The sequence below is a fragment of the Bos javanicus genome, chromosome 11 (genome assembly GCF_032452875.1).
Source record: "Bos javanicus breed banteng chromosome 11, ARS-OSU_banteng_1.0, whole genome shotgun sequence".
In the NCBI taxonomy this organism is placed as follows: domain Eukaryota; kingdom Metazoa; phylum Chordata; class Mammalia; order Artiodactyla; family Bovidae; genus Bos; species Bos javanicus.
In genome coordinates this window covers 99,264,343-99,290,966 of record NC_083878.1, presented here as the reverse complement: position 1 = coordinate 99,290,966, position 26,624 = coordinate 99,264,343, and the positions used below count along the sequence as shown (strand labels likewise).

General features: G+C 55.3%; 1 protein-coding gene across 3 annotated transcripts; it reads right to left on the bottom strand.

Annotated features, from left to right (window-relative positions):
- MIGA2 (mitoguardin 2) lies at window positions 1-26,086 on the bottom strand. 3 transcript variants are annotated; one of them, XM_061433770.1, is made up of 16 exons: window positions 25,715-26,086; window positions 20,222-20,458; window positions 19,167-19,377; window positions 17,866-17,978; window positions 16,841-16,958; window positions 16,326-16,462; window positions 10,436-10,553; window positions 9,307-9,407; window positions 8,427-8,542; window positions 7,190-7,262; window positions 6,950-7,036; window positions 4,348-4,446; window positions 3,986-4,120; window positions 3,164-3,217; window positions 2,095-2,211; window positions 1-1,825 (listed from the first exon to the last, which is right to left on the bottom strand). In XM_061433770.1, exons 2-16 carry the CDS (start codon window positions 20,315-20,317, stop codon window positions 1,619-1,621), a joined length of 1,782 nt encoding a protein of 593 aa, XP_061289754.1. In that variant the 5' UTR covers window positions 20,318-20,458; window positions 25,715-26,086; the 3' UTR covers window positions 1-1,618. The 3 variants fall into 3 exon arrangements, with proteins under 3 accessions (XP_061289754.1, XP_061289755.1, XP_061289756.1); XM_061433771.1 differs by lacking the exon at window positions 25,715-26,086 and adding an exon at window positions 25,160-25,258; XM_061433772.1 differs by lacking the exon at window positions 25,715-26,086 and adding an exon at window positions 24,865-25,012.
- Window positions 26,087-26,624: the final 538 nt, after the last annotated feature.

Genomic DNA, 26,624 nt, shown 5'->3' with positions numbered 1-26,624 from the left:
GAAATCATTTAAATCATTTATTTGACTCGAGTCGATGTGCACAGGCCCTACCGTACAAAAGTGGGAAGCTGCAACAAATCAAGTGCCAGAGGCAGTGCATGGACATGTAAACACAGACAAGGTGAAAATGCCACTTCTGGGTGACCGGGGAGCAAATCAGAGCAGCCAGGGCCTAGGCCCAACACATTCACAGCGCGGGCGGGCGGGGGAAGTGCAAATGAGCGGAATGTTAGCATGGAGGGGCCTCCCCGTCCTTCCCACCCAGAGGGAGGCAGCTAAGACCTCAGACACGTGGGTTTGGAGCCAGAAGCATAGTTAGTGCACAGTGGTCCCTGCAGTCTGGGGGGCGGGAGTAGGCTCACAGAAGATGGGTCCTCTCCTGCCCTGCCTCCCATCCCACCCCGGGGACCCCTTTGCCATTCAAAGGAGGGCGCCCCCGGGACTAAGGAGCTAGTCCCAACTCCAGAGTGTGGAAAAACAGGAGTCTGTGTCTCTTGGAGGCATCCCCCTGCCCTCCAACCCTGCCTGGAAAGGGGCGGACCTCAAAATAAAGTGTTAAGGCAATAAATGAAACACCTGTTTCCTCAGGTGCAAACAGCACAAGGGGAACGAGTCTGCGGGCAGACAGAAACCCGGCGACGCGGGGACTGATGCCCGCAGCCTTTGGCAGCGGGCTTTGCACTGCTCCTCGGTTTGTGCGTCAAGTTGAAGGCTGAGGGCCCGGTGAGTTTCCTGTCCTGATGCCGGTCCAGCCGCCTGCATCCTCTGACCATCCCCTGCCCCACAGCTCCTCAGCCCCTCACTCTCAGGGACCGAAATAACCCCGGTCAGAGCCTCCAGCCCAGCGCCTAGCACCAGCCAGAGAGTCCCGGGCTCACAGAGGGCAGGGCGGAGGGCGACCAGCCCCACCTCCTCCATCTTTGGTGGTGGCAGAGGTGGGAGGAGAAACAACAGTCTTCGGGAGGGCCAGGGAAGGGCAGAGGACAGCGTCCTGCTCCAGTGCTTGGGTTTCTCAAGGGCCTGATCCCCGTCCAGACGTGAGCCCAAGCGGGCCCACCTCGGGATGGCCCAGGCCTGATGCCCACCAAGGTGCCCCCAGCCGCAGCCTTCACCCCTGGAGCTGTTTTTTCGGGTGGCGGCAGGCCGTGAGCACTGGCCAGGTCCATGCCTGGACCTAACACTGGCCGGCCCGGGCTCCTTCACCACAGAGCCCTGCCACCCTCTCTTCCATCTCCACCCTCCGAGCCCCCCTGGGAGGCGGGAGGTGTTGGGGACCCACACCCTGGGCATCCCATGTCCGCCTGATTCTTCCTCTCTGGCCCCCTGGCCACCAGTCCAGCCTCTGCTTCCCCAGGCACAACTGAGGGCGGGTCAGGTGGACCCCTCGGGGCTCCCTCCATCTCCAAGGAAGTCTGCCCTCCACCTCCGGGCCCTGGGGATTCCCAGATGATGGAGGCAAGGTCAGAGGCAAGTAAGTGCCCTTGGCCACCACGGCCTGGGCTATGCCACTGCTGATGGCCAGACACCCGGGCCTCCCACGCCAACCCAAAGGCCTCTCTCTGGCGTCCCCCACGTGAAGGCAGCCCAGGCAGCCACCATCCTGGGCCCATAGCAGCCACTACTGCAGTGCCTCCGGGGGCCCGTTCTCCCGGGGCAGCATGCCGTTGAGGCCAATGCTGCTGGCCGCTGGCACCCCCAGGTAGCCGAGCAGGATCTCGCTGCGGCGCCGGGACAGCTGGAGGATGTCCTCAGCCAGCGCCGGCACGGATGTGTAGCGCACGTTGTCCAGGTCGAACATGTCGGTCAGGTACTGCACAATCTGGTGCTGGGGGACATGGCTGGCATCAGGCTGGGCCAGGGCCCCTGCCCCCCACCAAGCTGGGGTTCTCCAGACCACCCAAAGCCGCTCCCCTGACCCCCCGCCCCGGGGGGACCCCAACTCAGCCCCTTCTGTCCCCCGTTCCTGCCCTCCTGGGGCTTCCTGTGGACCCACCCGGGGCCAGGTCCCCAGTGGAAGGAGCAGGCACCCCGCCCAGACCCTTCTCCAGACACAGGGCCAGGCAGGCAGCTGCAGACGCCAAGTTCCCTGTTTACCTTAAAGAAAGCACAGACTTCAGAGAGCTGAGGCTTGGGTCCAAGGAAGCCAAAGGCTAGGACAGGGCTAACGTGCTCCGATACGGAGTAGAAATGGGAGATGAAGCCATCAGGCACCTGTTGGGGGGGCGGGCGTGGGGCAGCAAGGCTAAGGGCTGGGACCCGGGCAGGGAGAGGCAGCCAGGCCCTGGGGTCATATTAAGAGCTGGGGCTTCAGAGGCATGTCCGGCTCATTCATGTCCTTGCTGGGTGATGTTGGGTGAGTGACTGGGGCTTTCTTTTGTAATTAAAAAAAATCTTTTATTTTAAATTTAGCAGCACTACACAGCTTGCAGGATCTTAGTTCCCTGACCAAGGATGGAACCCAGACCCAGCAGTGAAAGCATCAAGTCCTAATCACTGGACTGCCAGGGGAAGTGCCCCCAAAACCGGGGCTTTCAGAGCCCTGGTTTTTGCCTCCGCAGCATAGGGGCCACCTCAGGGTGGTGGGGAGGGCTGCCGGAGGAGGGGCCCGGGGTAGGCTCAGTGCAGGAAGTGCCCAGGGCACGTGGCGGTGGCAGCTGGTATCAGCTGGGCGGCAGAGCTGGGCTGGCAGGGGGGGAACAGTGGGTGGCAGCCCAGATAGGCGGCTGGTCGCCACCTGGGAGCGCAGATAACGCGGCCCTTGGGGTGGGAGGGGGGCTCAGCCTGCTCCAGGGTGCCCTGCCCCGACCCTGACGCCAGCAGCACCTCGCGGGCCCTGCCTCCCTCCAAAGAGGCCCTCTCCTCGCTTCTGATTCCCCCTCATCACCTCCCGACCGCCTGCTCTGTGCTGGGCCCTGGGTGGGAAGACAAAGCAGATCTCTGTGGGCCTTTGAGGCCCTTCCGGTCAAGGGGGAGGTCACGGCAGGATGGGTGACCCGTGCTGTGACAAAGGCCAAAAGCTGCAGCCCACCCTACCCTGTCCCACCCCCAGACCCGGGTCTAGCACACACCAAAGGGAGGGTCACCTGAGCCATGCTCCACACCCAAGGCCCACCAGCCCCTGCGTAGCTGCTCTCAAGAGGCCCCTCACCATCAGCTCACTCACCATCAGCAGCCTCCTCTTGGCTTTCAGGACCGACCAGCAGGCAGTGGCCAGGGCCTAAATTAAAGAGGGCACCCCCCCGGGGGGTGGGGTCAGACCAACAGGCCAGGCCTGCAGCTGCTACTCACCCCCAGCTGGGACCAAGCCTTTGCCCTAGCTCACCCACCCTAAGCAGGGAGATGGGGACAGTTGTCTGAGGTCTGCCTTTTCCCTGCCCTCAATTAGGAGTCAGGCACACCTAAAGCTGAATCTTGACTCCAACCCTTACAGGGTGAGAAGCCAGCAATCTTCTGGGCCTCAGATTCCTCTGTAAGATGGCCCTAACCGAGTATCCCTGCCTCGCTCAGTCATTGTGGCGATCCACGGTTACTGCCTATCAATGCCCAGCCCCACCCCTCTCCAGATCACCCCATGCCACCGGCACATCTTGCCCGCCAGGGGCCCTGTGCTCAAGGCTTTCTTGCTGTTCCTCCTTTATTTTTTGGATATTTTAACTTGACTGAATGCATTCGAATGGAATAGAATTAATGGCAGCCGAGAATGAGTAGAATTGTTGGAGCGAAACTACAAGGCAGGAGGAAAACGCAGGCCCAGCCGCTCTACGAGGGTGAAACGAGAGCAAGGGGGGCTCCCCTGGAAAGTTCTCCAGGGCGGGCTCTGGGGTGCCCAGCGGCTAGCAGCCTGCCCCAGGGCGGGGCTGACTGCTCCGTGATGAGTAGGGAGCCAGCCCAGGGGCCCAACGCCAGGGATGGAGGGACGTGGGGTCCAGGCAACACACGTGGGGTCATGTGTGCGCGTGCCTGGGGGTGGGGGGCGGCCACCCACCGTCTCCTTGAAGCTGTCTGACAGCCAGCGGTTCCTCAGGACGGCGAGCACCGAGGACGGGGGGTTCTCCAGGTCCTCGAAGGCGTCCATGAGGATAAAATCCAGCACGATGTCAAAGAAGCTCATGCACACCACCTGCAGGGCCAGGCGGTGCTCTGAGGCTGGAGTGGGTGCAGTGTGCAGAGGCCACCCTCCTGGCAGCCCAGGCCTGGGGCAGGGCGGGAACGGGGGCTTCCAGCAGCAGTAGAGCCATCTCAGAGCCTCGGAATCAAGGCTGAGCTCCAGGGGGCACCTCCACCCCGCTCAAGGAGCTCAGGTGGGGAGACCCCAGGACACCAAGGCTCAGCACAACAGCGACTCACCCCTCGGCCCTCCAGCTCCAGCCGCGTGGTGGCCCAGGTCTCCGGCCGCAGGGCATAGCTCAGCATCTCCTCGTAGCTCTCCAGGAAGCCTTTGGGGCTCTACGGGGAGAAGCAGAGCCTGTTTTGGCCGTGGCCCCAAGACCCTGTTGGACTTGATCCACAGGGGCGGGTTGGCCTGTGGATGGGGGACACTCCAAGGCCAGACCAAGGCCAATGCCTGAGCAGCCGTCACAGAGAGAGTGAGGCTCTGCAGGGCCCAGGGTGTGTCCGGGAGAGAGGCAACGCCAGGCCGCCCAGCAGCGTCTCACACCAGCTTGTTACCGGGAACCGACCACCTTTCAGAAGGTGCGCACCGGCTACGGAAGGAACTCACTTTAGAGAGGATGCGTGAGGGTGTGAGGTCGGGCCCGCCGCCAAAGGGGCCAATCTCCATGACCATCGGCCTCCCTGTGAAACGGAGAAGCTGCAGCTTTTCTCGGGGAGTCGGTGAGCTGGTTCATGTGATGCCACCAGGCAGTAAATAGTGTATAGGACTCCGGCTGCTGCCAGGCGCACAGACGGTCAGCACCCAGGAGGAATTCTTCACTCTCTGGGACTGGGAGGCCTAGCGGGGGCTGACGACGCAGTTTGTGGACACGGATGTCATTTACGGACTTAGAAAGTGAGCATGTGCCAGGGCTGACCTAATACGGATCAACTAATTTAATTCACACAGCCCTGTAAGAGACTGGCCAACATTGTGTCCACTTTACAGATATGAATCCTGAGGCTTCAGATCAGGGATGTGCCCAAGAGCTAGGCAGGACAAGCTGACACATGCCAGCACAAGCAGGGTGACGGCACTTATAAGAACCGCAGGCAGAGGGGTCATTGGAGGGATGTTCACCAAAATGTGAACAGGGTGGGGCTGGAGACAATTTTTTCCCTTCTTTTTGCATCGTCTTAGTTTTGTCTTCAATGAGTGTGTGAATCGTTTTTACACTTTTTTTTTTTGCCATGCCTCAAGACTTGTGGGATCTTAATTCCCTGACCGGGGACTGAACCCAGGCCACATCAGTGAAAGAAAGGCTGGAATTCTAACCACAGAAGGAAATGGCAGCCCACTCCAGTGTTCTTGCCTGGAGAATCCCAGGGACGGGGAGCCTGGTGGGCCGCCATCTATGGGGTCACACAGAGTCAGACACGACTGAAGTGACGTAGCATAGCATAGGCAACCAGGGAACTCCCATTTTTATCATCTTTTTTTAAACTACTTTGGTGAAGCTGTTTTTATTTTTTAAGATGTATTTATTTTTGGCTGTGCTGGGCCTTGTTGCTGCACACGGGCTTTCTCTAGTTGTAGCAAGTGGCAGGCTCCAGGCACGTGGGCTTCAGGAGTTGTGGCTCGCAAGTTCTAGAGTGCTGGCTCAGTACATATATGGCTCATAGGCCTAGCTGCTCCACAGCATGGGGGGATCTTCCCAGACCAGGTATCCAACCTGTGTCCCCAGCACTGGCAGGCAGATTCTTAACCACTAGACCACCAGTGAAGCCCAATTTCCATTACGTTTTAAAGATCTGCTAGAAAGTATACAGGCTATGGCTTCACTTTCCCAATCCTCAGTTTCCTTGCATGTAAAAGTTAACCACGAAGATGAAGATGAGGGCTGGCCCTCGCTGACACTTTCTATGGTCACTGACCTCAGCCAGTGACATCCGCAAGACACGCCCATTTAGACACAAGGGGACTCAGGCTTGGAGAGGCTTCATGTGTGGCCACAGGCACAGTAAGGAGGCAGGCTGATTCCACAACTTCAGAGCCTGGGTGTGCGCAGGGCCAGTGTCTTCCCAAATGGAGGCCAGCCCATCTCTGCTGCCTGGAAAAACGTGGCAGGGCTGTCAGTTACCTCTCAGTTCAGAGCTGGGCACAGGCCCTGGTGCTCAGGAGCTCGGCAAGATTTCTTAATCAAAATTAAGCCAAGTGGGACTTCCCTGGCGGTCCTGTGGCTAAGACTCTGCGCTTCCAATGCAGGAGGTGCAGGTTCGATTCCTGGTCAGGGAACTGAGGATCCCACATGCCACTACTAAGACTCAGTGCCGTCAAATAAATACATTTGAAAAAAAAAAGCAATACCCGTATTTTTCAAAATTAGCATGGGGGAAAAAAAACTTTCCCTGCTCTCCCATGGCTTGCAGGATGAAGTCAGAGCTTATCAGCTTGATTTTAGATTGAGTTCTTTTTTTTTTTTGAACAGGACTAAATAAAAGTTTAGAAGAAGAAGGCAATGGCACCCCACTCCAGTACTCTTGCCTGGAAAATCCCATGGACGGAGGAGCCTGGTGGGCTGCAGTCCATGGGGTCGCTAAGAGTCGAACACGACTGAGCGACTTCCTTTCACTTTTCACTTTCATGCATTGGAGAAGGAAATGGCAACCCACTCCAGTGTTCTTGCCTGGAGAATCCCAGGGACGGGGGAGCCTGGCATGCTGCCATCTATGGGGTCGCACAGAGCTGGACACGACTTAAGCGACTTAGCAGCAGCAGCAGCAAATAAAACTTAGAAAGATAAAATAAGGGACGGGGGAATAAAAGCTGAAAAGAGAGCCCTGTCCCCCCCACTACCTTCTCAGCCTTGGTCATCAGGCCGGTCACCATCTGCCGGCCGACCTCCCCGAAGAAAAGCTGGTGACTCTTGTCTTCCAGGAGGCCCTAAGGAGTGAGGAGGAAGGGGGTGAGCTACCCGGCTGGCGGTCCCCCAGAGCCACAGAGAGAGCAGTACCATGGGCTGGGCAGATGGTCCACCTGCTCAGAGGTGCCTGACCCCAGCCCCAGCCTCCCCAGGCTCCCGTGGACCACACCCACCTCGAAAGCCTGCCGCACACAATGCAGCTTGGCTAGAAAGTCCTGGTCGCTGTAGCAGCCCAGCAGCTCTGTCCTAAGGGGAAGCACAGAGTTGCACCACCTGGGACCCCGCCAGCGACACCCTCGTGGGGTCAGGGTGGAGCCCCGGGTGGCCTTGCCTGGGCCTGGCAGTGTGACCTCGGGCAGGGGGCAGGTCCCCTCTGGGCCTCAGTTTCCCCAGAACCAGAGGAAGAGGCTGGTAGGATGCTCTCTGAGGATGGGCTTCCTCAACGGCACTCGGCGCCACTGGACAGTGTGGTCACTGGGGGTCAGGCTGACCTTGGCCTTCTTTAGGCTCCAACCAGCAAAGGACCCTCTCGAGCAAAGGACCAAAATGGCCCAGTCTCCCCCAAGGCCAGGGCAGGGCTTTCTGGGGCAGCCAGAGGCACCCTGGTCTGAGCCCTTTATCCGAATCCTCAGGCCTTCAACTCGGGTCTTCTGGCCATTTTCAGGGAACTTTAAACACAGACATGTAAATCTAGGAGTCATGACCATCATACAGAATAATGAGCTTAAGACGGATAAGAGCCTTCAGATAAACCACAGAGGAGACTGAGGCTAAGAGGGTCAGGAGACTTGTCCAGGGCCACATGCTACGAAGTGGCAAGGCTGGAGAGAGCCCAGATCTGTCTGTCCTCCAAGCCTGGCTTCTGGACCGCTCCTTAAGGGAGTCTATCAGAACGCAGGGCTTAGAGGGCACTTCCCTGGTGGTCCAGGGCTTAAGAATCCACCTTCTAGTGCAGGAGATGCAGGTTCGATCCCTGGTCAGGGAACTAAGATCCCACGTGCTGCAGGACAACGAAGCCTGCGTGCCACAACTACTGAAGCCCGTGCTTCACAACAAAAGCTCCTGAGCCACAGAGAACACAGGGCTTCCGTGTGAGACACACGGGGCGGTGCCCACCATGCTTCTGTGACTGGACACATCTGAGAACTTGGAACTAGTATGAATGACTGTTATTTTAATTACTTGTATTAATTAGTTATTGTGATCACTAACTCCACACCCGCCTGTCTTGTACCAGGGCCATCCAAGGGCCTTCCAAGGGCCTTCCAAGACTGGGCAGGAGCCCTGGCAAGCCCTTAGCCTGGCTCAGCTGGGCCCTCACCAAGCACTCACTGCTGGATTCCCCAGCCTCCTCTAGGAGAACAGTGTCCCCCGCCCACCCCCCACCTGCCTCCTTCCTCCTGTGCTCACCTGAGGGTCCGGCAGGGGACTTTGCCCTCCTTTACCAGTTGCAGGGCCTCCTCGTAGGCGGCAGCGGGCCTGGAGAGTGGGATTGGGTAATCTCCGACCTGCAGGGACTCAAAGAGCTGGGGGGGCGGGGCACGTGGAAGCCTGTGTCAGCTGCATGAGTGTAGGGGAGGGTGCCTGCCTGGGGAACTTCCGGCAGGGGACGCCCTAGGGTCCAAGCTCTCTGAGGGGATGTCAGCAGGAACCCTGGCCAAGGGCAGAGGCCGGATCGCAGTCCCCTCCTGCTCAGCGTCCCCACCACCAGGTGCCTTTCCCACCAGCTCAGTGCAGCCGCGCAGTTGTGTCCAGCTTTCTGCAACCCCATGGACTGCAGCACACCAGGCCTCCCTGTCCATCACCAACTCCCGGAGTTTACTGAGACTCATGTCCATCAAGTCAGTGATGCCATCCACCCATTTCATCCTCTGTCATCCCCTTCTCCTCCTTTCCCATGGGGACCTTTCCCATAGGGACCATCTCTTGGACACAGGCCCATGTCCTCCCATCCCAGGGAAGGACAGCCACCTGGTACACGTGGCCATGGCAGGAAACTAACGCCAAGCCACGAGCACGAGGCCTGGAGAAGGGAGAGGCCGGCATGGCTGCAGCCGCTGGGGTCAGGGACCCCTGCCCTCACTCACGGGACCTACAGCTCCTGCTTTCCCAGGCTTCCCTGTCCCAGCTGAAGAGTCCCCGGGGAGGAACACTTGGCGACTGCCAGATTCTGCTCCCACCAAAGGAAATGCCTTCACTTTCCCATGACCCATCACTGGCCCCCAGCAGAGCCGACAGGGGCCCCCTGGCCTTCACCCCCTCCCCGAAGCCATCCCCCCGCCTGCATCACCTCGGTGGCGGAGAAGAAGGAATCTTCCGAGGTCAGGCTGTCCCCATCGTCCGCCCGCAGACGCAGTGAGCCCTCCGTCAGGGGCAGCATGAGGGTCCGCTCTGGGCAGGGCAGGAAGAGGGGGACTGAGCTGAGATCCTGAGCTCCCCGGGCCGGGATGTACACGGACACCAAGCCTCCCAACACCCGATCCCAGGAAGACGATGTTGCTGGTCGCCAAGCTTGCGGTTTTCTCAGTATGCCAGGGGCCCTGCCGCAGCCGCACTGCCGGACCCTGAGGCCTGTGGGTCCTGAGCTCTGAGTGCAGGCTGTGCTACATGACCCCGAACAAGTAACCTCCCCCTGCCAAGCTGACACTTAGCCTCCGATACCAAAGGGCCACTCATTCTGCACTGCCGTTCCCACCTGCTCGAGGGCAAGGGGGTCTGGACCCTCAAGGGGGCTTATGAACGATCTGTTGAACAAATAAGCAGAGGCTTCAGCCTTGAGGCCCCACCAGCCTTTTCTGCCATGAGAGGAGGCCAGGGGAAGCAAGACTGCTGCTCTGACGGGGACGGGCAATGGCGAACGTGTCACCCTAGCCTGCCCTTGCTGGGCCTGTGTCGCCCCTGGTAGAGCTGGATACCCCGACATTCAGGAGTCCTGTAAGCCCCCTGCAGGCTGATGGCACCCAAGGCAGGGCCACGGTGGGGCACAGTCACCGTACAGGCTCTGGCACGCAGCAGGCACTAGAATGCTATGGCTGCCCGGCTGAGTAACTTCACTCCCTCTCGGCGATGTCACACCTCCTGACCTCAATGGTGCGGGCACGTGTGCTCTCCGCCATGTGGCCTGCTATGGGCTTATCTCATGGGAGCCACCCCTCCACCCACCCAACACAACAGCCCAGGAGAGGGCTTGAACCAAGGGCCCGGAACGGCCGCTGGGGTGGGCGGGGGGAGATGTGGACACAGCAGTGCCAAAGCCTGTTCCCAAGGGGATGGGGGCAAAGCACACCGGCCAGAGACTCCCAAGGCCTCGTCCCAGCTCTGTTCCCGCCTGTGGGGCCTCGGTCTCCCCATCCCTGCAGTGGGCCCCTGATGGGATGAGGTCCTGGGCCCCAGGGACCCTGCACCCAACCCCTGCTCACCCAAGTCCAGCAGCATGCTGTCGGCCGGGAAGGTGGACCCGAACTCCTCCTGCAGGTGGTAGGCCCGGTGCAGCAGCGACTCCAGCTTCTCCGCAAACTCCTTCCGCTGGGACTCCGGCTGCAGGTAAAGCAAGAAAGGTCAACCCGGGCCCTCGAAGCTCCCCCACACCAACGGCCCCTTCTTTCACCATGATGGGGCCCCAGCCCCTAGGGAAAGCAGTGGAGGCGGGGAGGGGGGCATTTCTGAGGCCCAGCAGTGAGTGCAGGTCTGGACTGAACAGCCCTATGCAGGAGCCACTGGCCAGACACGGCCAGTGCACTGACACGGGTGATAAGGTAAATGCACACCGATTTCACACACTTCGCATCCGCCCCCCAAAAATCCCCCAAGAATACAAGAATGTTAAATACCTCTGTGATTTTTCATCTTGATCATGGGTTGAGATGATAATATTTGGGGTGTACTAGATTATAGAAAATGTATTATTAAAAGTCATTTGATTCATTTCCTTTTGCTTTTTAACGTGGTCTCTGGGAAGTTTTAAATGAGATACGTGGCTTCCGATTGAACAGCACCGCTCTAGACCCGATCAGACCTGGTCCAGACCCCAACACCATCAGTTCTGAGCTGTGTGACCTTGAGTAAATAACTCCCCCTCTTGAGCCTCGGTTTCCGTATCTGTCAACTGAGGTAAGAGAACCTACTTCTTTGGATGTCAGGGAAAACATGCATAAGGCATATAAGTATTCCCCGAAAGATGGGCCCATGGCGAAGGCCAGTCAGTGTTGGCCATTATAACCAGAGAGCAGCTAGGAGCCCAGAAAAAGCTGGCTTCCACCCCACTGCTGCTGTGACCTGCGTGCACCTGGGGGCTTCGCACCCGTGGCACCACAGCCTATGCCTCCTCGCTGCCCCTGGCCTCCAGGCCGGGTTGTGGGAGGAAGTGCTTGCTTGACCCCTGGAGCTTCTGGGCTGAGGGACCAGACACAGGCAGGCCTGAGTCTGTTTTCCACAGAGGCTGCCGGATCTGCAAGTGCATGCAACCAGACCCTGGGGAGGGGACGCGGCCAACTAGGGCCTCAGGCCGCTGGGGACAAAGAGCCGGAAGTACTCAGAGGCGGGCAGTAACATGGAAACCACTGCCTTTCCCCGAGCGCTAGGGTGGACCGGCACCCCGCTGGTCAGCCTCAGGGCCTCCTTCAGGCAGGGGTTACCATGACCCCATTTCACCAGGAAAACTCAAGGAGGTTCCGGGGCAGGCTCACCCAGCTGGAACCTGGCAGAGCCCGTGGGGCCCCAGACCCTCTGGCCGTCTTGCTCAGTAACTCCACTCAGCGTGGCCAGCAGGGCCTCGTAGCTTCGGCATAGATCTCTCTTTGGGAAGTCGCCGTGGCTTAGAGAATGGTGTCTCACATATGACACAGACGACCAAAGAACACAACAGATACACTGGACTACATCCAGATTCAAAACCTCTGTGCTTGAGGACACCATCAAGAAAGTGAAAACACAGGAGGTTTCCTGGGGGTCCGGTGGTCAGGAGTTGGTGCTTCCCACTGCCAGGCCCAGGGTTCAACCCCCAACCCGTGAGGGAACGAAGATCCTGCGAATGACGAGGCGCCGCCAGGTTTAGAAAAAGAAAAGAGGGTGAAAAACAACAACCCAAAGAACGAGAGAAAATATCGACAAATCACACATCTGACAAGGGATCTGCATCCAGAAAGTGTAAAAGAACACTTAGAATGCAATAATAAAAGGACGAGCAACCGAAGTCAAAATAAGGCGTAGGATCTGAGCAGACAGCGCTTCAAATAAGGTATACATAAGGCCGGTAAGCACGTGAAAAGCAGCTCAACATCGTTAGCATCAGGGAAACAAATCAAAACCGGGTCAGAGTCAGATAACAAGTGCTGGTGAGGGCGTGGAGGCGCGGGAACTCTTAGGCACTGCCGCTGGGCATGTAACACAATACAGCTGCATTGGGAATCCGAGGTGGCACGGCGGTGAGGAGGCCGCCTGCCAAGGCAGGAGACGCAAAAGATGCAGGTTCCATCCCAGGGTCGGGAAGATCCCCTGGAGAAGGAAATGGCAACCCACTCCAGCTTTCTGGCCTGGGAAATCCCAAGGACACAGGAGCCTGGCGGGTTATAATCCATGGGGTTAAAAAGAGCTGGACACGACTGAGCGCAGTCACACACAGCTGCTTTGGAAAACTGCTTGGCAGTTCCTCAAGATGTTAAACACAGAGTTATATTGTGACCCAGCAATTCCAGTCTGAAGTATATACCCAAGCATTTACTTAGCACGTGCCGCCAGGCTCCTTCCCTCAGAACTACACACAGCATCTCAGCATCGAGTCACTGTAACGTTGAACTGTGTCTGTAAAGACGCTTTTTAATAACATATATATATATATGTATATGAAGTGAAAGTAAAAGTCACTCGGTCGTGTCCAACTCTTTGCGACCACATGGATTACACAGTCCATAGAATTCTCCAGGCCAGAATACTAGAGTGGGTAGCCTTTCCCTTCTCCGGGGGATCTTCCCAACCCAGGGATCGAACCCAGGTCTCCCACAATGCAGGCGGAGTCTTTACCAGCTGAGCTACCAGGGAAGCCCGATACATATAAATATTGGGCTACACTGGGTCTTAGCTGTGGCACACGGGATCTTTCAGTCGCAGCATGTTAACTCTCAGTGGCGGCATGTGGGATCTAGTTCCCTGACCAGGGATAGAACCCAGGCCCCCTGCACTGGGAGTGCAGAGTCTTAGCCACTGGCCCACCAGGGAAGTTCCTGTAAGCACCTGGGCTTTATCTCCATCAAGTCTGTACATCTCTTAGGAAGATGTGTCTAAAGGGGACTCATCACTTCTTTGCTTGACATCATTTTAGCTTAACAAAGGTTTCCTAGGAAGGCTCTATTTTCAGATAATGGGGGAAACATACATGAAAGCCACTGTATGGTCAAATTCAGTGAACGGTATGGTATGTGAACTCTATTTCAATAGTTATTTAAAAAACATCGTAGCCTAGTGAAATGCTTAGAAGGATACCAAGTAGTTATGTCTGGATGAAAGATAACAGGCGTCAATGACACTGATGACAGAGGTGATTTGTTGGGCACCGGCTACGGGCCAGGATCCTGGGGCTGGTCCACTGAGGGCCTCTGCCCACGGCACACAGCTGGGAGCTGTCTGGTCAGAGACTGGGCTCCTTTTTATCCTCTTTTTTTCTCTTTCTGTAGTTTTTTTTACTACTCTATTAGAGAACATTTCATTGCTTTCACAATGAGAAAAATAGGAAAAGGTCTATAAATTTCAGATGTAGTATTAGCAAGGAGAAGGTAATAGCAGCCCACTCCAGTAGTCTTGCCTGGAAAATCCCATGGATGGAGGAGCCTGGTGGGCTGCAGTCCATGGGGTCGCTAAGAGTCGGACACGGCTGAGCGACTTCACTCTCACTTTTCACTTTCAAGCATTGGAGAAGGAAATGGCAACCCACTCCAGTATTCTTGCTTGGAGAATCCCAGGGATGGGGGAGCCTGGTGGGCTGCTGTCTATGGGGTCACACAGAGTCGGACACGACTGAAGCAACTTAGCAGCAGCAGCAGTTATTAGCAACAAGGACAATTTTGGAAACAAAGCTGCCTCCCTTCTCCTGCCCTCACTCACCGGCAGGCACCACTGTCCTCCCACAAGCAGAGGGGACCTGGTGCAGTCGTGCCGCGGGCTCTGAAGCCTTGTCACCTACGACCCAGGCATCCAGAGCCCACAACTACAGCCATCAGGTCTGTGTGACAGGCCTCGGAGAGTGAAAGTCCCAGCTGGGGTGGAGGGCACGCATACCTCCAACTTGGTACCCTCTGTCCAAGAAGGTTCTCACCCTGTACTGCAAACTCTGTTCCCCAGGCTCGCCTGCCAACTGCCTGTCATCCCACGAAGGCACAGGTGGAGGAAGCGAGGAGAAACCGGGGGGCGGAATGGGGGTGGGTGAGAAGCTCTCTCCTCCTCTTCATGCCTCACATCACATCCCTGCACCCCACTCCCTGCTAGCCAGCCCTCTCTGTGGTGTGAGCCCCCTCGAGTCCCAGGGTCCCTCAGTCATGCAAGCAATTCCCTGGGTTAAGCCCCCTTCTTCTTCAACACGTGAAGTTGTTCCCACATCCTGGCTGGACCCCTCCCCAAAGGGGAGGCCTCCACTTTGACCTCACTCCAGTAGGGGCGAACACTGATGTTTTGTTTTGTTCTTTAATACAGAAAAGTACAGGGACTTCCCTGGAGGTCAGGTAGGTGGTTAGGACTCCAAGCTTCCCCTGCGGGAGCCGCAGGTTCAATCCCTGGTCCGGGAACTAGGATCCCACATGCCATAAATAAATTAAAAAATTAAATACAGGAAAGTATCAAGACTAAAACAGCAACAACCCAGCATGCTAACACCTGTACAAACCCACCCTTAGGCTTGTGCTTGAAATAAGGAAAATCAAAATAGTAGAGAAAGGTACAGAAGAGTCCAAGGAAAGTCTTTTCCTCCTTTCCCTGCAGACCCTCATGAAAGATCTCTGTGAACAGGCTTCCTGTGCATCTGTTCAAAAGGTAATAAAAGTGCACAGATACAGCAGTAGCTACCAACAGGCATACACAGGCATGGATGTACGCCTTTATCTAAAATATACACACAAGCAGAAATTAGCACGATGTTTTAAGTCAACTATACATCAATTTAAAAAACACAGAATATTAAAAAGAAATAAATGTACACACGGGTCATGAATCACTCTTACACACCTGTAACTTACGTGACATTGCACAGCAACTACATCTCAGTAGAAAAAAATGTGTGCACGGGTCACTATGCACATTCTATATCTTGGGGTTTTTTTTTCCACTTAATAAAATACAGTGGACAGAGCAACCTATCAGCCCACAGAGCTTTTTTTCTACCCTTTAATAAAGGCTGGCTAGTATTTCAGATTCCTCCTGGTGGGCATTTAGTTTCCACTTTTTCATGTGTTTTAACTATTACAAAACAATGCCTCTTCAGTGAACATTCATCTGAAGACATGTATTTGTCGTGCTTTTCACACACAAAAATTTGTTTTGGCCACACTGCGTGGGCTTATGGGATCACAGTTCCCTGATCAGGGATCAAACCCGCACCCCCTGCAATGAAGGGCAGAGGCTTAACCACTGGACCACCAGGGAAGTCCCTCACAAACTTTTTTTATTTTAGGTTTTTTAACTTTCTCTTTTCTGATATTGAGATAGTCACTTAGAGAACACCTGTTGTTATTGCTTAGTCGCTAAGTCATGTCTGACCCTTTTAGGACCCCCTGGACTGTAGCCCACCAGGCTCCTCTGTCCATGGGATTCTCCAGGCAAGAATAGTGGAGTGGGTTGCCATTTCCTTCTGCAGGGGATCTGTCCGACCCAGGGATCAAACCTGCGTCTCCTGTATTGGCAGGCGGGTTCTTCACCACTGAGCTACCAGGGAAGCCCGACAGAAAATTTGATCAAACTGTGATAAAAAAATGTATGAAGAAAAGATAAGACAAAGCTGTGTGACCCACTCACCTATGAACACGGCTAGTTCCTTCCGGCCCGTCAAGAGCACGTATGTTTCCTATATGGTCAGGATCAAGTTGTAATCACGGCGTGGTTTACTGACTAACTATCAAGTGGCAGGGTGCGCTAATGCACATGACCTGAGTGTTCTTACTTGGCTCATCAACACTCTGGTCAAGGGGAGCACTCCCATCCAGGAGGACGTGACAGGCTGGCAGAAGGCGGGGCTGCTAGACGCCTCCCGAGTGCAGCCGCCCCGCCAGCTACGCTACCAGCCGTCTCTGAGGTTGGGGGGTGGAAAAGACCCAGGGAAGGACCACCTACCTCGGACAGTGCCTCTGAAGCTGTCTCAGGGTTCCGGAGGCCGTCCCCTGGGGTGGGGGTGCTGCCGCTGTCCCCCCTCTGCCCCACACTCAGCGCCTGCTCCCATTTCTGCAGGGCCTCCTCGAACAGCTCCATGCCTGAGCGTGGGTCGGGGAGATGGGGAAAAGGAGTCAGGTCCCCAGTGGGGAGAGTGGCCAGGCCCCTCATCATGTCGTTCCAGAGCAGGGGTCAGAAGAGCCAGGTGGCAGGAGGGCCCTGAAGGACGGGAAAGGGCAGGACCACGTAGACTGGTCCTGATCCCTTTTTTTTAGGCTGTCCCGCTTGTGGGTCTTCATGCAGACCAGACTTGCTCCTGGAGATGCTCTTTGGTCCAGAAACCATAGAAGTGGGAGGTCTGGGATGGGGTGAGGGTTGCAGTTAGCACCTGGAGAACCCAGACTCCTGGGAGGAAGCCGCTCCCCCACTACCCTACCCTGGCAGCCGAGGGGAGCCGAGGCTGGCCCCCCGGCCCGCACCTTGCATGTAGAGGCTCTCAGCGTTGCCGTCGGCGGTGGTCACAGACTCCTCTATCCCTCTGGTCTCCCACGGTCCCGAGCACACAGCCGTGGGGCTGGATGAGTTCACCACCACCATCTGGGAGCCAAGCAAGGCAAAAACTCCAGAATAAAGGGTGAGGCCTTCCCAGACCCCAAGCAGGACCCCTGAGCCTCCCCACCAACCCCCTTGCCTGACCACACACCCTCTCCCATACCATCCCTGAAACCAGCCCCCCACCACAGAGGCCGAGCGCGCAGCACAGCACTTCCACCGACTTCAAGAGCCTGAGGACAGGTCATAGATATGGCCAAAGCAGGAAAAATACAGAGGCCAACACCCAGCCCAGGAACCTGCCGCCTCCTCCGAAAGCCGCCCCGAGCCCTGCTCCCGAGCAGCAGGACCACTCCCCGTTCCAGGGCTCCACCATGAAGGGGACCGGGAGGACTCAAGGAGCACCTGTTACCCATGGGCCAGCAGGACCGGGCTCTCACCCACGCCTCTGTCCCTCACCAGCAGCCATCTGCCTGCCAGGCTGTGACGAGAGCCAGCTCTTGTTGGCACCTGGGTCCCCAGGGTTGTGGCCTGCTCAGAGGTGGGGCTCAGTACTCGCTGGATGATATTAATAACTAGATGAGTGAATGAGCCAAAAGCTGTTCCCCAAGAGAAAATAAACTCCTCTTTGTCTTATTTATCTCTATATCCTCAGTGCCTGGTAGTCCCTGGCAAAAAAACCAGTGTTGCTCAATGTCTGATGAATGAATGAGTGAACTTTCGTGGGGAAGTATCACACCGCCTCTCTTCCACACTTGTCCACCTGTCCCTCACCAATGCCCGGCACACACTGGTCACTAACGATCTCAGAAAGCCTTCACGGATGGATGAGTGAGTGAACAAATGAATAAACGGATGGAACCTCTTCTCCCATCTTCCTACCAGCCCATAAGCCCCCTGAGGGCAGAGACAGGAGCTCCAGGGCTGTTGACAGGCACCCTGGTACCCTCACCGAGGCCAGGCTGTGGGAGGAGCCTGAGTGCTTGCTGGGCTCAATGGAGGAGATGCCGCTCAGGGTGTCGTTGCTCTTGCTACTGGGGCTCTGGACCCTCCGGTTGGAGTAGCCTGTGAGGAACAGGAGGGCAGAGGTCACGCTGGCTTCCCACCCAGCCTCTTTGCATGGGCCACGCACGGCTCTGCACCCCTCTTCCCTTCCTTGTCGTCTGGGAGTCTGTCCTGACCTTCTGTGTCAGACAGCAGAGCACCCCCAGGGCATGCCCCTAGCGGCAGAGGGCCGGGCCCTGGCCCACTCTCCTGCTCACATCCGTATCCTGGGCACTGGGCATGGGACCTGGCCCAGAGTGGGGCCTGGATTTGCTGGGTTAAGCTTGAGAAAGAGGCTCAGCCACCGCCCCCCTCCTGACTCAGTTTTCCCCGTATTGTTGATTGACTCATCTGGAATTCTCCTTCCAAAAAGATTTGAGGCACCAGCTTTTTAAAATACACAGGGTTTTTGTTTTATTTTTAGGTGAGAAAAACAGGGAAAGCAAACTAAGGTGGAACCAGAGACGGTAGGCAAGCGAGATGAAAAGATGAAACTTTCCTTTTGCCAAGATAATTCACGATGAAAAGTCTTTGTCTTGCAAGGAGGTTTTGCTTCTGAAAACAGGTTTCTCCCAAGACAAGAGAGCCTGTGAGGCCTCCTTGCCTTGGAAAGCAACCTGTATGTGGCAAACGCTGGGTTGCTGGGTTACAAGATTAACCGGACCATAAGAGGCTTTTAGAGCCACACCGGCAAACGCAGAACAGACCAGTGGCTGCCAGGAGCTGGGGGAAGGGGAGACAGGCTACCTACCGAGGGCCCTGGGGGTTTGTAGAGCAGCAGCTCTTGACTGTGGCTGGACTGTATGACTATAAGCGTTTGTCAAAACTCATAGAACTGTTTGCTAAAAAAGGTGAATTTTACTACATGCCAAGTAAAAAAGCGGGAGATGGTGAGATGACCATATGGCTCAGGGACCACAGGGCCGTCCTGTTTCTGAGGCAGGGGACTTCCCTCGCTGGACGGAAGAGATGCGCCCCACCAGCCCACTCTGGACCGACACTCCCAGAGGGTCCTCAGATAAGGAGAACCATCGCTTCCAATAACACGTGCATCCGGCCACACGACCCAGCAAATCCTCAGAATGACCTGCTTCACAGATGAGGGGACTCGGCTTGGAGACAGCATGTCACTGGCCCAAGATCTCAGCTAACAGGAGCCCGGCTGAGACTCGACTTCAGGTTCACCCTTCCTCATCACCTCACACCTACCTTTCTTCACCGACGGGACCTTCCTGGCCATGAGGATGGGGAGGGGCACTGTGCCCAGATGCTCGCCTCCCATCTCGGGCCCGACCTGCTTCTTCTTCCGCCGTCGCCTCTTCAGCTGGTGGGCGGCCAGGGCCAAGGCCACAGTCCCCAGGGCCGTGGCAAAGAGGACCTTCCGCAGGCCTGGTGTCAACCGCAGCTGGGAGAAGGCAGACTGTGGGAGAAGAGGGGGGCTGCCGGTTACATCTCCCTGGGAGAGCTGCCCTGGGGAGCCCAGCGAAGACTTCAGGCCCCCGGGGGATATTTCTTGACCAGGCATGTTGGAGAGGCAGCCACCCCCTGCGGGGGGGACCTGGCCTCTGAAACCCAGATCAGAGAGATGTAAATGAGGGGGGTTGGGGAGGGCAAAATACAAGGCCAAGGAGATGGTGTCCCCAACACCATCGGTCAGGATTCTACCAGCTGCGGTGACAGCTCCTCTGCAGGTGCCACGTCAGGACTGCGCCTGTGTTACCTGTCCGAATGCCCGTCATTTTCCAGGTGAGGTATCCGAGGCTCACACACCTTAGGACACAGGCTTAAGGTGACAGAGAGGCAGAAACCGAACCCAGGTCTGCCGACCCCACTTCTCAACTCCTCAAGGACAATGATATTCAATTCAGTCGGTGGTCCATCAGTACGCTCCCCTGCCCCACCCCTCACTCTGCCTGCTGGACAGGGAGCCCCTCATGAGGCTGCACCCCACAGGGCAGAGCTTTAGGGAGGGTCAGGAGGCCTGGTTAGCCACAGACTTTTAAAGCTGGCAGGGAGGGCCTGATCGACCCCTGGTATAGATAGAGAAACTGAGATTAAAAGTCCACAGAGACCCGGGGTGGAGACTGGGCTTGGGACTCCAGACTCCTAACTCAGTCCTTCTTACTCTGCTCAAAGAGGATGGCCTGGGACAGCAATTACGAGGGCCCAGTCTTTCTGGATGCTGAAGGACCCTGGGATGAGTGGCTCAGTGTTTCAGGGACCAGTGGGGTAAAGGGCGGGACCACAACTGCCCCGATCTTTACCTGCCCGAACGTCGTGTAAAGGAACACAGGGATCTCAGCCACTGTCATGGCCAGGGCCTGTATCATGGACATGCCCTCGGTCCGCCGGAACGCCATGACAGGATCAGCGGCCCGGGTGAGAGCCCTCGGGGGTGAAAGCTTCCAAGAACGTCTTCAACGGGTTGCTGCCTGGGTCCCGGGTACCATCCACGCCCCAAAAGAACAGGGACGCACAGACCAGAAGGTCCCTGCACAGAGCTGAGAGACAGATGACCAAGTCAGCCACAGGGCGTGCCATGTGAGAAAGAGAAACGCACACAAGAGTGCTCTGGGGGACGAGGTGGCAGCAAAGCCCACATGTGGAATGTGAGGCTGGAACCAGGCCCCAGCCTTTTGCATTGGCTAGCAGGAAGACACCCAAGCGCCCCACAGACCCTCTGCCCACCTTGAGCCCTGGGACCAGGAGGCAGTGTCTGGCACCCTGGCCCCAGTGCGGACCCAGAGCTTGGAGGATTGAGAGGTCGCTCTCAAACCTGAGGCTTTAAACCACACTGACTCAAACTTTTTAAACCCATGGCCAGTGGGCTAAACAGAAATCTTAGGCCTCCAAGGGTCAAGTCCCTGACTGAGAATCATTACATCTTTTCTACCTCCCACAAAACCAAGAATGTTGAACTTCCTATGGACTGTATTATGAAAACAGTAGGGTTTTTCCTCAAATAATAATAGCTACTATGCATTATGTGGGTATTTTGTGCTGCATTCCTTACATCAGTTCAGTTCAGTTCAGTCGCTCAGTCGTGTCCGACTCTTCGCGACCTCATGAATCGCAGCACACCAGGCCCCCTGTCCATCAACAACTCCCGGAGTTCACTCAGATTCACGTCCATCGAGTCAGTGATGCCATCCAGCCATCTCATCCTCTGTCGTCCCCTTTTCCTCCTGCCCCCAATCCCTCCCAGCATCAGAGTCTTTTCCAATGAGTCAACTCTTCGCATGAGGTGGCCAAAGTACTGGAGTTTCAGCTTCAGCATCATTCTCTGCAAAGAAATCCCAGGGCTGATCTCCTTCAGAATGGACTGGTTGGATCTCCTTGCAGTCCAAGGGACTCTCAAGAGTCTTCTCCAACACCACACTTCAAAAGCATCAATTCTTCGCCACTCAGCCTTCTTCACAGTCCAACTCTCACATCCATACATGACCACAGGAAAAACCATAGCCTTGACTAGACGGACCTTTGTTGGCAAAGGAATGTCTCTGCTTTTGAATATGCTATCTAGGTTGGTCATAACTTTCCTTCCAAGGAGTAAGCGTCTTTTAATTTCATGGCTGCAGTCACCATCTGCAGTGATTTTGGAGCCCAAAAAAATAAAGTCTGACACTGTTTCCACGTTTCCCCATCTATTTCCCATGAAGTGATGGGACCAGAGGCCGTGATCTTTGTTTTCTGAATGTTGAGCTTTAAGCCAACTTTTTCACTCTCCACTTTCATTTTCATCAAGAGGCTTTTGAGTTCCTCTTCACTTTCTGCCATAAAGGTGGTGTCATCTGCATATCTGAGGTTATTGATATTTCTCCCGGCAATCTTGATTCCAGCTTGTGTTTCTTCCAGTCCAGCGTTTCTCATGATGTACTCTGCATATAAGTTAAATAAGCAGGGTGATAATATACAGCCTTGATGTACTCCTTTTCCTATTTGGAACACTTTTTTTTTTTTAAATGTTTCAAGTTTAGGTGACATCATTACCAATTTCCTAAAAGACTGATTACTGGACCTCCCTGTCTTTTAATGGGCTTCCTGGTGGCTAAGTGGTACCCTGTGTTTTAAAAAGCCTGAGGTAAGGGTTCCTAAGATTTATCTTTCCTCAAATAACACAACACACCTACAGCCAGGTCAACACACAGAATAGAAAAGCTGTTTCATATCACTTACTTTCCTATCGCTGCTGCTGCTGCGTCACTTCAGTTTGTCCGACTCTGTGTGACCCCAGAGATGGCAGCCCACCAGTCTCCCCCGTCCCTGGGATTCTCCAGGCAAGAACACTGGAGTGGGTTGCCATTTCCTTCTCCATCCTTTTCCTATTTGGAACCAGTCTGTTGTTCCATGTCCAGTTCTAACTGTTGCTTCCTGACCTGCATACAGATTTCTCAAGAGGCAGGTCAGGTGGTCTGGTATTCCCAACTCTTTCAGAATTTTCCACAGTCTATTGTGATCCACACAGTCAAAGGCTTTGGCATAATCAATAAAGCAGAAATAGATGTTTTTCTGGAACAACCAGCTTGCACATCAGGAAGTTCACAGTTCATGTATTGCTGAAGCCTGGCTTGGAGAATTTTGAGCATTACTTTACTAGCGTGTGAGATGAGTGCAATTGTGTGGTAGTTTGAGCAAGTTTTCCAAATTTGCTTGCATATTGAGTGCAGCACTTTCACAGCATCATCTTTCAGAATTTGAAATAGCTCAACTGGAATTCCATCACCTCCACTAGCTTTGTTTGTAGTGATGCTTTCTAAGGCCCACTTGACTTCACATTCCAGGATATCTGGCTCTAGGTAAGTGATCATACCATCATGATTATATTGGTCGTGAAGATCTTTTTTGTACAATTCTTCTGTGTATTCTTGCCACCTCTTCTTAATATCTTCTGCTTCTGTTGGGTCCATACCATTTCTGTCCTTTATCGAGCCCATCTTTGCATGAAATGTCCCCTTGGTATCTCTAATTTTCTTGAAGAGATCTCTAGTCTTTCCCATTCTGGTGCATTCCTTACATACATCAATCATTTCACTGAATCATTATAAATCTGCGAAGTAGACGGGCTCTTTTTCCCATCAGTTCAGTTCCGTTCAGTCACTCAGTCGTGTCCGACTCTTTGTGACCACATGGACTGCAGCACGCCAGGCCTCCCTGTCCATCACCAACTCCTGGAGTTTACTCAAACTCATGTCCATTGAGTTGGTGATGCCATCCAACTATTTCCCATACCCTCTGCCAATTTCCAACAAGGAAACTGAGGCTCAGACAGGCCAAGTCAGGAGTCCAAAGTCACTGGTACCAGATGGCTGGTACCAGATGGAGTCGGGACGTGGGTCAAGATCTCTTGGACTTTAGACCCCACGCTCAACACAACCTTTTTGCCAAATCTGACATGGAGCAGGAAGTGGAAGTCCTGGAAGAACCACAGACCAGAAGGGCAACTTTCCCCTGGGGCCTTCTGAGATAACTCACGGCCCCATTCCAAGGCCAGCAAATAAGTGGCTTGAACACATATAAGCCAGTCCCCAAGATCCTGCAGAGAACTCCCCAACCCAGCACCACCAAGGCCAAGTGTGCCTTCAAGGTCTCCTGGGACTTCAAACAGAAGGAATACAACAGCCAGACAGACCCTGTCTACTTGGGATGGCTGCCAAAGTCACTGGACCAGCACAAGAAACAGTTTATCCCCAGTGAGTGGGAAGGATGAATGATCCTATCAGTTAGCTCCGGGTGTGTGTGTGTGTGTGTGTGTGTAAGGGGGGCAGCTCCGGGTGTGTGTGTGTGTGTGTGTGTAAGGGGGGCAGGCAGGCCTGAGGAAACTCACATCGTCAAGGGTAGGGGACATCCTGCCAGGAGGCTACAAACTGAGCTACATGACCTCCAGTGGTCAGGGCCCAGGTTAATATCACAAGCCACCTCTCTCACCCCTCAAACTTGCCCCAAGCCTCAGAACGAGGGGAGATAAGAACATCAGAGGATCAGCAGCTACTATTTCCCAGGCACTTACTTTAACAGGTTAGGCTTGGAACAGTCTCTCCATACGCGGTTTTGAGTCTAGTCACTCAGAACCCTCAAAGCTGTGCTGTTTATCTCAGTGATGGTGAAACTGTGGCCCCAGAAAATAATCAACCCGACCGAGGTCACTGAGTAAAATGGCGAAGCTGGGATATGACCACAGCTTTGGGGGATCCCAAGGCCTAGCATTTACCTGCAGGAAAGTCAAGAACAGCCTCTGCTGCCCCGTCTGAGGAAGAGTGTCAGGTAAGGACACCGGTCCCAAGACAGCTTCTCTTTCAGGGATGGATTCAGATCCAGCCCAACCATACTCCATCTATCCATCCCCCTGGCATAACCCAGGGCCGAAGGAGAGAAGCCTCCACCTTGTCTCTGTGATGACAAGACCACAGCAATGTCTCCACCACGTGGATACTCCTAATGCCTTCCCCACCTGGGCAAGTCACCTCTCCTTCCTTGTAACCTTGGGCTGGAGTCTCCTCATTCCCATTCCACCCCCATGCCGGCACTTACAACCTCTCAGCGTGGATGCCCAGGCTTTCAATCTCAGGCACCTCCTTCCCTGCCCTGAACCACCCCGTAAATGACTCTAGCCTGAGCACCCTTTATTCCGCCTTGACCCCAGCAATGTTCCCGGCCCAAGTGCTCCTCTGAGCGACCCCCCTGCCCAGTCTTCGTTCATTCCACCCTGGCAGGATCCGACCAGCACTGAGCACTCCTTACAATATCCCCTTCCTTAGAATCCGTCCATCCCGGACAATTCCTTCCGCATCCCCTGGTCAAGGCCCCTCCTCTCTTGCCCCGACCCCCGGAATATCCTCTAGGGTTGTCCAGGTGCCCCATTGCCGCCGCCCCCGGTCCGCGCACCGGCTCCTTCTATCCCAGTACTTGCCTTGTTCGGGTCCAGGACCTGCGCCCCTGCTCCAATCTCTGCAGTGTTCCAGGCCCGGGCATCTTTCCACGGACCGAGTACCTTCTTCTGTTCCACCTCTTGCGCCGCTCACGGCCCGAGCACCTGCTCTCTCCCAACCTGGGCCCTTCTAGTCTGGCTGAGCCGGGACACCTGCGACCCCTACTCAGTTTCCCGCGTAGGCACGGCTCCCGCCCGCTGCAAGCCTCAGTCCCGAACCCTCCCGCGCCGCCCGCCAACCCCGCAGATTCAGCCCGGACCGCCACCACTCACTCACCCAAGATCCCATAGCTGCGGAAGGGCAGCGTCTCCTTCCCCGGTGCCCGCGCAACCAACCTCGGGGCCGCCGGGGGCGTGGTCTCACGCTGGGCAAACCTTCTTTTGGCCAATGAGCGCCGCCGATCTCCTCTGCACCGCCCCGGCCTCTGGGCAATTGGGCAGGTCACGTGACAACATTACCTCCACCTCTCCTCTCCCTCTGTTCCGCCCCCTAAGTGTGGTTGAGGCGCGGAAGTAATTTTTTTTTCTATCCTGTGATTGGCCATCGGAATTAGATTGACCCGGGTGGCTAAGTGGGGGCGGGGCCACCCTTAAAGGGATAAGGGGGAACAATCAAGTTTCGAAAGGGTTTTAAAGAAAGAACCGGCGGCGGTCTGAGCCCTTTATATTTAGTTCCTCTGCCGCCTCGGTCCCTACCCAGACAAGTCCTTCCCGCTCTTCGAGCGCCCTCTTTCCAATGCAACTGCCTCTGAAACTTCCTACAGCATCCTTCTGAGCACTTGCCATTCTCCTTTTTTGGGAGCTGTTTGCAAAAGTGCCACGCCTCCCTTACCAGACAGAAGTCGTTTCCCTGAGAGTTGGTTCGGTTCTGAGCTCCCAGCTGTGCTTTGTGCTGAGCACTGGTTTGGTATCATGCCGATCTGAGTTGGAATCAAGTTCTGTCACATCAGCTCTCTGGATTTATTCAGTTTCAGGGCGTTAGTCGCTCAGTCGTGTCCGGTTCTTTGCGACCCCATGCATGGACTGTAGCCCGCCAGCCTCCTCCATCTATGGAATTTTCCAGGCAACAATATAAGAATGACTCAGTTTCAGTTCAGTTCATTTCAGTCGCTCAGTCGTGTCCGACTCTTTGCGACCCCATGAATCGCAGCTCGCCAGGCCTCCCTGTCTATCACCAACCCCTGGAGTTTACTCAAACTCATGTCCATCCGTCGAGTTGGTGATGCCATCCAGCCATCTCATCCTCTGTCGTCCCCTTCTCCTCCCGCCCCCAATCCCTCCCAGCATCAGGGTCTTTTCCAGTGAGTCAGCTCTTCGCATGAGGTGGCCAAAGTACTGGAGCTTCCGCTTTGGTTTACTCCGTTTACTCCTCTCTAAAATGGGAGTGGAACTCCTGCTTTGCCTGAGTAACAGGGCTTTGGTGCCGATAGTAAGGAAACTGGCAGTCCTTTCATAACCAGAGAACCGGACAGGTCTAAGTTTTTGAAATGTAATTATCAGTAAGGTTACATTCTTGCCTTCACTCAACAATGAATACTTCTGTGTGACAGCCCTTTGGCTGGCCTTGATAGTTGTAGACAAGATACATATAGTTAAGATAATTACAATCTTTTGTGGTTTTGTTCCAATGGTGGAAACGCAGGAATCCAGGTGAAAGACTCCAGGAAGAAAGTGACATCCAAACAGAAACCTAAGGATGACTAGGAATTAGCTGGGCAGAGAGAAGAGGGAGGAATATTCAG

Bases quoted from the DNA above. Each gene is read 5' to 3' on its own strand.
- MIGA2 (XM_061433770.1), bottom strand. From the start codon at position 20,317: ATGGCGTTCCGGCGGACCGAGGGCATGTCCATGATACAGGCCCTGGCC. The intron at 19,378-20,221 runs GTAAAGATCGGG...CTTCTCCCACAG, and splicing joins TTTACACGACGTTCGGGCAG to TCTGCCTTCTCCCAGCTGCG. The intron at 2,212-3,163 runs GTGAGTGAGCTG...CCCCCCCAACAG, and splicing joins CCAAGAGGAGGCTGCTGATG to GTGCCTGATGGCTTCATCTC.